Genomic DNA, 14,717 nt, shown 5'->3' on the forward strand with positions numbered 1-14,717 from the left:
ACCTTGCTGACAATAATTTTGGAAGATATCTCATATTTCTGCTCTCACTCTTAAATATAAATACTTTATAGAAAAGTGAAAAATCTTGGAAAGATATCATGAAACGCCAAGTATAAAAAAATCCACCTAATTTAACGCAATTTAACAGAAGAAAAAGGCCACTGACTTCTTTTATTTGGAAAAGAGGCAACTTTTTTTCTCGAACGACATCCGATTATACTTCATTAACTTGCTACTAAGGAATTAGTTAACTAAAGCAGTTTTACCGATTGAAAGGTACCAATCGTAGGCCCAAAATCGGATCGGATACGCAGTGGGTATCAGTATATTCAGATCCATATTTATTTTGTTTACTAATATAAATACCGATATGAATATTAATCTGATTCAAAAATTTATATCCATATTTATTTTAAATATATAAATATAGATATAAATTAGATAATTAAATTTTATGACCATAAAATTAAAGATACTACAAAGTGAATAGCAAATCAAACTAAAAGCATGCTAATATGGTTATATATTTTTCTTACAGATTTATAGATATTATATTTCTTAAATAAGGTTATAAATAGACTTCGATAATTGAATACAGATCGAATAGTTGTCTATCTATATCTATATCTATTTTTATTTGACAGATAAATATAAATATGAATAGTTATTGAATATTTAAATTTTTATTTATATTCGAATAGGTATAGATACGAAAATAGGTGCGGATAAGTGTTATCGGTTCACTCCCACCCCTAACCAAATTTAAATATAACATCCGGTTTTGTCTCATTGAGCGGCGCCATGATGGTCAAAGAAGAGATGAGAGAAAACAGGACGGCGACAAGAGCTAGATTTCCCAATTTCCGCCTCGGAGCGGAGCCCCAAACTTAACTGGCGGAGTCCGCCGCGCCAGACCGCCAGTAGAACGGGTTCCTTCGGCCTGCGCACGTGCGGTTCTATCATGCACTCCCGGTGCGTGCGCCGGGACTTATCGCGCGCTGCCTATTTCACCATCAAAACCCCCGCCTCGCTCCCTCCTCTCTCCGTCACCCGTCCCCCTCTTCGCTTCCGCCTCACTCCTCTCTGCTTCTTTGGAAAACCCGAGAGGCATCAAGAAATAAAAGAAACCCGAGGAACTCTGTCTCTCTCTTTGTTGCCCCTTCCTCCAAAAACCTAGCGCCAAATCCTGAGCCCAGCGCTAATGGCGTCCAGGCTTAGGCTCGCCGGAGGGATACCGGAGCAGCGGGTCCGGCAAATATGGGACGCCTTCGACTCTCGGCAGTTCAAGACCGCGTACAAGCTCGCCGTCGGTCTCCTTGCCAAGTACCCCAACTCTCCTTACGCTCTCGTGAGTTTCGGCGATCTCTACTAATTTTCTTTCTTTTCTTTTCTCGGCTCTGTCGGATTTCATCACCTTCGTTCTCTTTCTCGACCCGTTCTTCGATACGATAGAAATCAAGAACTCGGTTCCAGGGCAGAAAGATTTGTAAAACTCTCTGGAATATATTCCACGTGTAATCTTTCATGGCTTTTCTTTGATCCTCATGGGAACGTTGATTTTGTTCTATGGAAACAGATGTACCATTCCATGAGTGAAAAAGAAAAAGCAAATATTTTGAACTGTTGCATTCTTGAAAGGTAATTTGAATGAGTTGGACCTATAAACTGTTGACATGTTAAAGAAAGAATGTTTCTTGAACTTTTTACAGCCCAAATTCAAGAACCGACGTAATGACTAAGCAGTGTTTTGCTTAATGCTTGCAATCATCAAGAATGCATGGAAAAAGAACAAATCTTGAATTATCTGTATGTTCCTTGCAATAAACCCTTGTATTTATTCTCAGAATTCACATTCTATCTTTATGTCACTAAGTGCGAGATTCTTATCACTGTCAAAAGGCATCTGTTCTTTTATTGTTTTCTAGTCTGTTCTGTGGTACATCTGTCATATTCTTCCGAGTCCTAGGAAGCAGTAGCATGCAAAGTGAAGATTATCATATGAAGAGAATAATTTAAATTTTGATTCTTGTTGACTTTGTATCAAATTTTATTTTTGGGTAAAAATTTTCAAGACCGTATGCTGCATTTTTAATTAATATTATATTTGAAAACGTTCTAAGAAATTTCAATTTCCTTGATTGGTCAACTTAATCAAGAAGTATTGCATCATTTTATACCACTAAATGGATTGCTTGGTCTTGTACCAAAACACATTTTCTATAAAGGTTGAAGGACTGGAAACCATAAAGGGATTTGTTTGGACAGCCTTCAAAAATGGATATGAGTCGAAGAATCTGCTGGGGATAATTGAAAAGGCATAGTTGACATGAATTGGTTCTAGATGCCAAACCTCGCAAGTTACAAGAGACCTTCAAGAGAAGGGTGACATAGCAAGCTTTAGTAAATATATGAAAAGAAAATAAGTTAGAATATGGCAAAGAAAGTTACTTATTAACGCAATTAAGAAACTTGGCAGGAAAGAATTACTATAGGAATTACTTATTATCTATTACATTTGAAGTTATGGATGTGCAAATTGAAAAGTGAGCCAAGTTATTTTGTTCAAGGTTGACAATAAAAAGGTTTATGATAATACATCAGGAGATTTTTGTATGGGTTCCCACAGGAGAATCATTTGTTACTTTATAGGCATAGATTGATTGGATTATTGTGTAATGAAATTGAAGTGGTCATGGTCTTTACCTTAGTAAATGGTTCATAAAAAAAGATCCAATTTTGTGCATGCAATGCATGCGAGAAGGAGGTACACTTTTTCTTTTATTTTCACATGATTGATGAGGGATAATTTGTAAGATTCATGAAGGAACATTGTGTTAGTAGGGGAGGTCATCATTTACAATTTGGATTTTGATGGTTCAAAGTTTGTAAAGCTTGACAATACAATGATCTTTGGTTTTCTAAAGTGAGAGTTGAAATAAGAAGGAACATGTGCACGAGCAAGGAACTGACTATCATAGAAAGCAACATGACAGGACGATGTGTAATTTGAATTGATTTTATTGGCTTTGCATGTCAAAAATTTTCATATTGTACCATTTCTAGAAAGTCTTAGTTTATGTTTTTGTATATCACTATGTGGAGGCTAAACCCAAGAGTATGTCAATGCAGACATCATTTTTAGAATAGTTAGACCCCAATCTACATTGCTTGGTTCTGTTTGGACTCAACAAGTACTCCCCATCTCTCATATCTGATGGTCTTATGAGATATCACAAAGTAATATTATTAAATTCTCTTTTAAGATTTTTTTTTCATGATTCTGAAACCTATGGAATCTTAGTAAGTAGGTGCTATTTTTTTAACTAAACTCATCAGAATCTTTTCATATTTTTTCCTGTTCTAAATCTTAGGGATACTTGGATATAGAGACCAGCAGATTCCTTACTCAACTGAACATTTTGTTACCCTCTTCCTCTCACCATCTCAATTTTCAAATCTGTACCTAGCAACCAATGACCATATCTATCACCTCTCTTTCTGTAGTTGGGTTCCTTCTAAAAGAACTTTTCTCATCTCTCCACTCATGGCTTGCTTTATATTTTGCTTACAGTCTGCCTCTAGCTTCCCAAATTCTTTAATGGAAATAATTATTTATTGGAAATCGCCAATTTTACCATGGAAAGTATTTCTCTGACTCCATATTCTTTTCTGAAAAGTTAATATCAGTTATATGCGATCATGGCTCACCGCAATAACATGCACCACTTATAATCAATGTTCAGGTACTTGGCGTACAAAGAAAGGGAAAAATTCTTTTTTCTGCTTAATATCTGAAAATTGATTATGTCTAAAAAAGCTGAAAATTGCTTTGCATCATCAATCCATGTCCCTTTATCAAAAATTTTATTGCGTGGTTTTTGAAAATTTCAAATTCTTCAATTTACAAATATCACAAAGATAAAGTATGCTCTATTTTGTTCAAAAGGATAAATGACAAGTTTTTAAGGAAAAATCTTGTAATTGATCATACCAAAAATATTGTAGTTTCTTCAATCCATATCCTGTTTTCAGTAAATAACTTGAAGCCCATCCACAGCAGTGTAGAGGTATTAGTATGTTCCTTAAAATTATTTTAGACAAGTTTTTGGTTGTAAAAGGATGAGATAAGATGCTGTTGTATCAGGTTCTGCAAGTTGACTGTTTGGTACTGGCTGGTTTGTAGCCATCCGAAAGTTCTAATTCCAGTTTGTACCCCCTAATTCGGTAAGTCAAATTAGATCATTATTATTGTAGGTTCAATTTTTTCAAGGTTGGATTTACACCACTGCTCCTCTCTCTCTCTCTCTCTCTCTCTCTCTCACACACACACACACACACACACACACACACACACAAGTACACCCCAAATGGACTAGAAAGTACTCCATGAATAACTAGAATCAGCAAAAAATACACGGAAACCTCATTCTCTTCGTGCACCCTCACTCTTTTTTTTTGAACTGAATCTGCTAAGAGACTTAAAAACAAAACAGCACGTACTTGTCCCTGAAACAACCAGTCATAAGATGTTCATATAATAAATTTAAGTCAAATTTAAGTTCTATTTATTTATTTCATTTTTGAGTTTTATTTTCAATTGTTTTGCTCTCTTTATTGGGTCTTAGGAGTCTTTTACTTAGGTTTTTAGGAAATAGGTTACTTATTTCTTATTTTACGACAGTCGTTCTATCAAGTTCTAGTTATTGTACTAGGGAGTTTAGTCCTAATACAAATAGGACTGCCATCTGAAGGTCCTCCTTTGGGTCTAGGTTGGGTAAGAATTAGGTTTGTTACCGAAAAAGTTAATGATCTTTTATGCAGGATTCTGCAGAAATCTAGATTTGCTATCTTATGGGAAGCGTTAGTTATCTTTCATTAGAAAAGTGGATATAATTTAATAATAGAGTTTTTGGTTGCTTAAAGACTCCAATTATGAGTCAATAATGTAAGTTAGAGTCCTAGGTCCACTATAGGTAAGTTGGGAGTCCTTTTGTGATCAGGAAATATTGTTCTTGGTTTGTTTGTATGTCTAAAAATATGGGTTTGTGGGGAGGGACGAATATATATGATTTATGTATTTATTGAATGAAGTAAATCCATTGTGGAGATTCTTACCACACAACACTAAAAGTAATCCCTGTGAGAAGCACTCAGTCCAATACTATTTTCTGGGCATTTTATGGGCCCTATTGCAACATTGGCTGAACTGAGCTTCTTCTATCTACTTATCTGAGGATCCAGTGTCCAAGCAACAACAGTGAGAAAGTAGCTGCAATGGTACTAGTGGGTTTAATCAATTATTATTTGTGCATCCTACATGTATATGAATTTTCATGAGCCTAGAGGTCTTAAACTCTGTTGTTTGTGCATGTAGTATCAAACTATTAATTGATACGGTGAGACCAAGGGTGACTATTGAAATGGGATTGAGTGTGATCTGGTAGATATGGTTTTGAAGGATAAGCGAAACAGGATAGGATCCGTGGAATGATACTGTTGCCTGATCAAAGTTGCCAACCTGTAGATATCTATAAAAAAGGGCTATAGTTCTTTTGTCTCTTAAAGGGGGAAGAGTACATTGTTGAAGGTTCGTATTAATTTATTGCAATCATCTCGGCTCTTGCAGTTCGAAGATGGGACAGATAGAGATGATATCTTAGAAACTTTAAACATAATGAATGCATCTCTCAGGTTTTTTTTGGATGTTGTTTGCGATATGCATGTCAATGAGATTTAATAGAATATATACGAGACCACAATAATGAGTTTGAAAGTTGGGCAATAAAAAAGATGCTTTTGCATGGATTAGTGTCGGCATTGAGAAAGCTGTGGTACAAAGGAAAGGTAGTTTGGATAAACTTGCGAGTAGAAAGAAAGTGAAGAATTGTAATAAAGAATGAGGTTGGTATGGATCAATTAAAACAAATCACAGTTTTAGACCACCGGAAAGCCAGATTTATGTGGCTTTGTTGGTTAAAGCAGCTCCATGATTCATGGCTCCCAATACATTTCTCTTTATCTGGTTTTAATCTGCACAACTTTATAGATTCAGCATCAATATTCCTCTGTGCAGCAAAGATCTTAGAGGCTTCTTTAAGGAGAGGTGTTTGCATTATTTTGAAGGGTCACGAATTAGAGCAGAACTTAGAGCTAAATGGAAGTCGAGACAGAATTTTCAGAACGCATAGGTTTGACCGAGTATTTTAACCTCAATAGGATGTGGAGATGCTAATCGAAAGGCAAACTATGAGGACCAGCTTGCACCCCTCAACAGAATCATAGGCTTGAGAAAAAACAATATGTAATAATTGAAAAAATGATGAAGGCAAAGAGCCTGTACAGAAATGCTTAAAATGTGTTGTTTATTATGGTTTTCATGTAGTTGTGATCTCGGCGGCTGGAGATTAATATGCACATACATGTTAAGTGGTTCGTGGATAAGTTGACGTGCACACGAGCTAAACAATTGTCATACTGAGAATAATATGCAAGTGCAAAATAAGAAAAACGACAATGATGACAATGATGATGGATGAATTTGTAATGGCTTTTCCTCTCAAAAAATAGAAATTGTATTTAATTTTGCTCAAGTTTTATTTCTTTGTTGATTATCCATAAATATGCTTCAATAATTAGTTGTCATACTGCCTTGTTCAAGTTTTTGTTTCTTTCCAGGTCATTGATGTTTTTAAAATTTTTGTCCAGTATCAGCACAAAGTGGGTGAGAAGGAATGGATTGCGCGAAAACATATTGAGACAGAATCCCTTATTCCCCGATTACTTTATCTGTCTATCCAGTCCTTTTCTTCTTCTCTAAAGGAAAAGTTTGAGACTAATGGTTCTGTCTCTGATACAACAGTCATTGTTGAAATGAAGTGTCTGCTGGAGAGATATGCAAGGAACATTGGTCTTCCTTTTGATGATGCAATTGATGTGATTCTTGCGATAGCAAAGGGCCAAAAATCCTTCAAGGTATTTACCTATTTGGATTACTTTTAGCTTTCACAAGAATTTGTCTTACCTTGATCTGTACCTTTGGTATTTTAAAATTTTAGAAAATAGAAAGATATTGCCAAGCATGTCATAAATGGGTCAAGATGTCCATCATTCATAGTAGTACTTCTACTGTGCTTTAGAATCTGCTAGATTTAGTAACACTTGTTGCATCATGACTAGTTGTTGAATGGATCAGGTCCATGAATGGTTGAGGGCATGAAATTTATATGTTTTTTGCTTTTAAGCATGAATGGATAGTCAGAGGCATGCACGGATGGTTGGTTCATATATATATATATATATATAATGTCTATTTTTATTATAAATTGCACCAAAGAATTGATGACCATTACAAAGTTTAGCTATTTTTATGGAAAACCGACTTTTATATTTCTTAAAAGTTGAATAATAAAATATAAAGGACTAGTTGTATGTGTGTGTGTGTGTATGTATATGTGTGTGTGTGTGTGTGTGTGTGTGTGTGTGTGTATGTATGTATGTATGTGTATATATATGTATATGTATGTATGTATATGTATATATATGTATATGTATATGTATGTATGTATATGTATATATATATATGTATGTGTATATATGTATATATATATATGTATCACACACACACACACACACATATATATGTACAGTGTGTGTATATATCCAAAAGGAACCTGCAGGTATATATATGTAATTTCAAAGTTTATCAAGATGTTAATTGAAAATGTATTATTTTATTATAAATTGCACCAAAATATTTATGAACATCACAAAGTTCAGCTATTTATATGAAAACCAACTTTTGTATTTTCTAAAAGTTACATAATGAAAGGTAAGGGACTAGTCGTATGTGTGTATGTATATCCAAAAGGAAACTGTAGGTATCTGTATTTAATTTCAAAGTTTGTCAAGGTGTTTATTGCAAACGTCTTATTTTATTATAAATTGCACTAATGTATTTATAAACATTAAAAGTTTGGCTATTTATAAACATTACAAAGGTAAGGAACTAGTTCAGGAACTAGATTTGATGAGGATTTTGAAGACAAACTTTTTCGGCTTTCATGGCCTGGCTATCATGTCCAGCCACACAAGGCACTTGGGTTTTATGTCGGTATGAAGATGCATTTCTGTCAATGCATGGAGTTTGTGCTCCCGTCACCCTGGGCTTGAATCTCTACTCGACTTTGTCAGCTGGATAAACTTCGCCATTTTTGTCAATGCATGGAGTTTGTGCTCCCGTCACCCTGGGCTTGTCAATGAAGATGGATGCAGTCTAAGATCATGGCATGTTGTAAAAATATTTGGTCAAGAGTTGCATCGCTGAGCTGTTGATGCAGGCACAACCGGTGCTGACAAGTCCTGGAAGCATTCTTCTAGTTCTGGTGCAATTGGTAACAGAATCTTTTGCTTGGCACATTCTAATAATCCAGTCCTGTATAAAAGCAATGCTTCCATCTCGAAAGAAGAAAAAGAAAGGTGGTGCAGTGGATCAAACAAACTTGCCGCACTTGCAGGCTATATGCGATTCAATTCAGTGTTTAAGCGATGCAATACAAGGAATCCAAAAATGGTTAGATGATCAAATCAATATGCCCGAGGATCAAAATTTGGATATTCTATTGTCTCGTGCAATTGAGGGACTGTGAGGAGGGGCCAGGCTATGTGCTCCAGATTTTAGAAGAGAGTGCATCTGCAGACAACTCTGAACTTGGTGATAGGATATCCAGAGCTCTACAATCATGGAATTCCGCTAATGCAGTGAGAAAAATAGTAGTGGCACAAAATAAATTGCTATCACATTTCCATTGCATATGTGGTTCGAAGTTGAAGCTGTTGGAGTCATTGAAGCAGTCAATGCAGGGAAGAGAATTATGGCAGGACCATCAGGTGGTGCACCATTAGGGTTTCTGCATCCATTTGGTTCTGTTCTGGTGTTTGGTGGGAGAAGTTCCTGCTGAACGGCTGTTGGTATTGACCTCCATGCTTTGTACCTTTGCGGTGAGGATTTTGATTTCATCATTTTTTTTTCAATACTTTTTCCTGCTGGTGGTATACCGCCCAGTGGCAACGAATGAGGTGTGTACAATGAATAAACCATAGATCTCAGGTTTCAATATAAGAACTTGCCTTTTGATGATAACATCCTTCTATGTGTGTACATCTGTCCGTCAATCTCGGGCTCACTTTATTCGAAAGTCAAGCTTGGTGGAACATCTGCAAATTAGTTACACCTTTGTCAACCTTTACCTCACCAGAAAGGTACTTATCCAGGTGCTGGCGATTCGGTTTGAATTTTTCACTGCTTGAATATTATATGAAAATATTCAACTCTGAATGGTTCAAATATCGTTTCATCAAGTGTCACTGTAATTGTGCTGGTGATGTTGTCCACTGCAGCAAGTCAATGAGGTGATGAGAGCAGTGGCAAATTTATGTTTCAAACCAGATTAACGTGTGGACCGCTATGCTCTGGCGTCTGCTGCAACAGATGACTCATTAAGCTCTAGGTAGATCATATCTTGCGATCCCACTAAATTAATAGCCAGCCCCATCTGGTATTCCATCGAACTTGATAATTTTTGCTTCAGGTTTATTCCTCCCAAGTAGCCTTTGTAACCCCTGATGCTCGCAAGCTGTTGATTCTAGATATGTGATCAAGGTTAAATATAAGGAGGATTAAGAAGATTCAATTTCTGCTGAATTGACCATTGGGCTCGATTCAAGTCATGGAAGATCGTGGACCCGGATTGAGTCTAAATTTACCGACTTCGTTGTTAAAGTTGATTCACAGTCGTAGTCGAGTAGAGATTCGTTCGCTTTCAGGTTTCTTGCCAGACAAAATGCAGGCGATGACCCCAGCTGATATCTTTCATTCAACATGAGAAAATGCCAGAGAAGAAAAAGTTGTGGATATGAGACGTTCTGAGTCTTCGGACGGTTTTTGAATTCGTCTTGTTTCTACCTGGCAATGAACAGGTCAAATAAAACTACCATTTAATCTAGGAAAAGATGCATCGCCTCTGCTAACAACCCCAACCATGCCTCAGCCGGAATGCCATCCTTAAGGAACCTAATCGTTGGAAATATGGGTATTATTCTGTTTTCAATCATAAAAGATTGTTTGACTAGTGGACTCGTTAGACTTGTCAAAAGAGCAAGCCAGTACTTGTCCCTTTCCATGTAATGTAGGATCTTGTAAAAAGATTTTCAGAGGTTCTTGTAGGGGCAACCAACTAACCTCAAAATCTTCAGCTACAGGCAATGGATCAATAATCTATATCAAAGCTTAACACCTTCCTTCATGTCAGAGTAATTAGCATGAAAGGGATTCAAACTCGCGAACCTCTAGCAATCCTCAACTCTGATACTAATTAACGTAGAAAACTTAAGCTAATAAAGAATGGGTCAACAATGCATGCCGGACTTGTTGGACATTAAAAAAAAAACTTATATCAGATCAAAACAAATCTGATCTAATGTTAAAAGAAAGAGGTGCCTAATTTGGTATTAGATTTGTGGAGATCTCCAACCACCCCAGTAAATAGTTTAGTGCGTGCAACAACTCCCCCAGAGTTGATCCAAGAAGTGCCTAGAAGCTTGACTAACAACTTAAAAAATAGCGGTTTGTCTCCACAATCAAAACCTAATATTCCAACCTCAAAACAACCCCGCTGTCTTTTTTATCCTCTGTGTGTATATATAACAGAACTCCCTCCCTTGCATTGCATCACCAACTCGGATATTTCAAACAACGGCGGCAGAGGACATACTCACGAAATGGAGACTCGCATGCGTGCTGCCAAATCATGCTGCTTCTCTTGCATTCTCCTGTGGCTCTCCTTAATGTTCAATTATGCCAATGCGAAAGTTCACTATTATGACTTCGTCGTATGCCTTCTCTCCTGCCACTCTTGTTTTCTAATCATATCTTCTCCTTGATGGACTCATGCTCTCGACTGAATTGGATTTCAACAGATTCAGGAAACGCCAGTGAAGAGGCTGTGCAAGACCCACACGATCATTACGGTGAATGGCCAGTACCCTGGACCAACCCTGGAGGTCAGAGATGGAGACACGCTCGTGATCAACGCCGTGAACCGAGCCAAGTACAACATCACGCTTCACTGGTAAGTACTAATTTCACATAGACATACGTATACTATTCATACAGATATAGCATGCATGCACAGATATATCCATGCATGCATGCACATATTACTATGTCACGTTAACCATGCACATATATATGAAATAAAGCTGATCTACAATTGTAGTCAGGACAGAAGAAATCCTTCGAAGCATGTATTATTAGCACGAGCAATGTTTTGAAGGGCTACTGTTTCTCTGGTTTGTTGTTTCAGGCACGGTGTCCATCAGAACAGGACAGGATGGGCTGATGGGCCGGAGTATTTGACTCAGTGTCCCATAATGCCCGGGGGGAGCTACACATACCGGTTCACGATCGAGAACCAAGTAGGGACACTGTGGTGGCATGCTCACAGCTCCTGGCTCAGGGTCACCGTGCACGGAGCCCTCATCATCTATCCCAAAGAGGGTTCCTACTATCCCTTTCCTAAGCCCAACAAAGAGATCCCAGTTATACTCGGTACTCGCAGTCTCTCCTTCTCGCGCACGAACACACACGTCATGAAGAGTGAACCACCCAAAAGTCGGTAATCTCGACAAAAGGTTCTTCCCGGATGGGCGGAGTCGCTTGTTCAATAAAATATTCAGATTTAGATCTGAATTTTTGAACCATTCAATAAAAATATAGGATATGGATTGATATATTTTTGACCTAATTTGTATCCAATCTGATCCGTATTTGATCCGACTTGACCCGATTGCTACCCACAAAATTAAAGCTAGAGAGAAAAAGAAAAAAAATAAATAAAAAAAAGGGGAGAGGAAGGGTTAGTCAAGAAAGGATACGCATGTTACGATTGGGTTGGACCTTAGTGTTTCCAAAATGTTAAAATAGATACTCAGGGTTTTCTTTTCTTACATAAATCCCTAACAATATTTCATTTATGAGCAAGTCTTTCACCCTCCGACAGTTAATTAGTCATATGGAAAATCTTTACTGAGTTGTTTTTTACAATATGTTTTCTATATAATAACTCCAATACTTTGCAGATTTTTTTGCATGCATGAATAAAGAGCTTAATTTATTATGAGCAAACAGAGCTGCAGTGGAAAGGGAATTTGTATTTGAACCTGGGGAGGTGTTTCTGTGTGTGTTCCGCATGAGTTATTAATCCATCTCTATCTAAGAATCGATTTATATTGCACCAACTGTTGTTCCAAAGAAAAATAAAAAAAAGTTTGATCCAAGTAACTTCAAAAGCTATCTCTTAGAAACTCAATTTTTCTGTACCAGTGATGATGAAGCAAATAGTAAAACTAATAATGCAATGACTATGATGACGAACAGGGGAATGGTGGAATAGGAATCCGCTTGATGTTTTGAGACAAGCATTGAAGACTGGAGCTGCTCCAAATATTTCTGATGCTTTTCTAGTCAACGGCCAACCTGGCGATCTTTATAACTGCTCGAGCAAAGGTTTGCTAACATTTGCTTCCTCACATTTAACCATTCATCACCCATACTACTACTGGTGATTAAGGAGATATTGCCACCGGACTGAGTTTATATTCTTAAGGCTCCATTTGGCAGAGTTGTTGATAGTAAAACTTTCGAAAGTAGAAATACTTTTAGCAAGTCAAAAGGTATTTTCTGACCTACCAAAAGCTCCGCCAAATGCATCTAAAAACTCCTATAAAAAAGATGGGCCAAAAAGCCTATATCTCAGAATGAAGGAAAAGTGGTTTTAGCTTCTTGTCAACCCATTAGGCCAAACAATCCTACTCAAAAGGATTTTTAGAACACCGGACTAACATTGGATTGCGTATGCATCAACTCAGACACGACGATCATTCCGGTATCCTTCGGCGAAACCAATCTCCTCCGAATCATCAATGCTGCCCTCAACAACGAGCTCTTCTTCACCATTGCCGGCCACGAGATGACCGTGGTCGGCGCCGACGCCGCCTACACAAAGCCATTCACCACCTCGGTGCTCAAGATAAGCCCTGGCGAGACCACGGACGTCCTCGTCACCACCAACCAGCCTCCTGGCCGCTACTACATGGCTGCCCGCGCCTACGCCAGTGCGCAAGGCGTCCCCTTCGACAACACCACCACCACCGCCATCCTCCAATACAACGGCAACTGCCCGACGACGAGCAAGGCCGGCCAGGCTGCAGGGATCCCTCCAATGTTCCCGGCCCTCCCGGCCTTCAACGACACCGCCACGGCCACTGCCTTCGCCGCCGGCATCAAAAGCCCGCATCCGGTCAATCTTCCCGGCCCCGTCGACGTGCACCTCTTCTACACCGTGGGCCTGGGCCTGTTCAACTGCCCCCCCGGGAAGCAATGCGGTGGACCAAATAACACCCGGTTCGGAGCCAGCATGAACAACGTCTCCTTCACCTTCCCACGCCTCGCCATTCTGCAGGCCTACTACTCCCAACGCATGCGAGGAGTCTTCACCGCCGACTTTCCCGCATTCCCACCAACCCAATTCGACTACACAGCTAAAAACATCAGCCGCGCCCTCCAGCAACCTGTTCGAGGGACGAAGGTGTATCCACTGAAGTACGGATCGGTGGTGCAGCTGGTGCTGCAGGGCACCAACATCTTCGCCGGCGAGGAGCATCCCATGCACATCCATGGTTATCAATTCTATATTCTCGCAGCGGGTTTCGGAAACTTCGATCCCCAGACGGACGCCGCTAAGTTCAACCTAGTGGATCCGCCGCTGAGGAACACGGTCGGCGTGCCGGTGAACGGGTGGGCGGTCATCCGGTTCGCCGCGAACAATCCGGGGGTGTGGCTGGTGCACTGCCATCTGGATGTCCATTTAACTTGGGGCTTGGCGATGGCGTTCCTCGTGGAGAATGGAGTTGGAGAGCTGCAGTCTCTGGAGCCCCCTCCAGCTGACCTCCCCAGGTGCTGAAGAAAAACTTTAACAAAGCCTCTGCTGTAAAACACTTGTCGCTCTTGTATTGTGTTCCCATTTCTTCTTCTCGTTTGATTGCTGTATTTTAGAGCCCTTAATTATGAAAAGGGACGATTAATTGGATCCACAATTGCCAATTGCCACGACTATCTTCATCTGAACTGAAATATCCAAAATAAGATCATGCGTTTTCACCTAATCTTGTCCCAAAATCTATTCGATTTTTGACCCCATTGGGGCAGAAAGATGGATAATGATTTTTTTTACCCCGGACATATATTTAGTCTCACATCGATTTTTCATTATCTATATTTTAGATATTTATATACAATTAAAAAAATCTAAATAATAATTTTCGGCTAGCTATTTTGGATCGTATTTTTAGTTGTTACAAATAGTATCAAAACGAACTTGGCCCATAACCTATATAGATTAGAGGATACTATGGCACATGTTCATGAAGGATGATCGAGCTGCACAAATGGACACCCATTAATGGAGGCATGGACGGTTAGTGTATCTCATGATTTAATCGGCTTTCGACACAATTAATCTAAACTGTGTACAATAGTATAATTGATGAATCTACTGGTGCCAGATGAACCGTGTAAAAACACTGTAGGATTTGAATCACATTAGATGGAGAGGTTGCTAAGAGGTATTAAGGTCTTCACATTTTCGACTACTGAACAACAG

General features: G+C 38.7%; 2 protein-coding genes across 2 annotated transcripts; both read left to right on the plus strand.

Moving 5' to 3' along the window:
- The first annotated feature begins 1,006 nt into the window (after positions 1-1,006).
- Positions 1,007-9,143, plus strand: LOC103717506 (N-terminal acetyltransferase B complex auxiliary subunit NAA25-like). The gene is made up of 3 exons (XM_008805931.4): positions 1,007-1,348; positions 6,706-6,972; positions 8,191-9,143. The coding sequence occupies exons 1-3, from the start codon at positions 1,202-1,204 to the stop codon at positions 8,257-8,259; spliced, it is 483 nt and encodes a 160-aa protein (XP_008804153.1). The 5' UTR covers positions 1,007-1,201; the 3' UTR covers positions 8,260-9,143.
- Positions 9,144-10,735: 1,592 nt separating this feature from the next.
- LOC103717518 (laccase-3-like) lies at positions 10,736-14,182 on the plus strand. Its single transcript, XM_008805945.4, has 5 exons — positions 10,736-10,887; positions 10,975-11,126; positions 11,361-11,605; positions 12,434-12,562; positions 12,925-14,182. Exons 1-5 carry the CDS (start codon positions 10,777-10,779, stop codon positions 14,016-14,018), a joined length of 1,731 nt encoding a protein of 576 aa, XP_008804167.2. The 5' UTR covers positions 10,736-10,776; the 3' UTR covers positions 14,019-14,182.
- The last annotated feature ends 535 nt before the right edge of the window (positions 14,183-14,717 follow it).

Source organism: Phoenix dactylifera, chromosome 3 (genome assembly GCF_009389715.1).
Source record: "Phoenix dactylifera cultivar Barhee BC4 chromosome 3, palm_55x_up_171113_PBpolish2nd_filt_p, whole genome shotgun sequence".
NCBI lineage: Eukaryota > Viridiplantae > Streptophyta > Magnoliopsida > Arecales > Arecaceae > Phoenix > Phoenix dactylifera.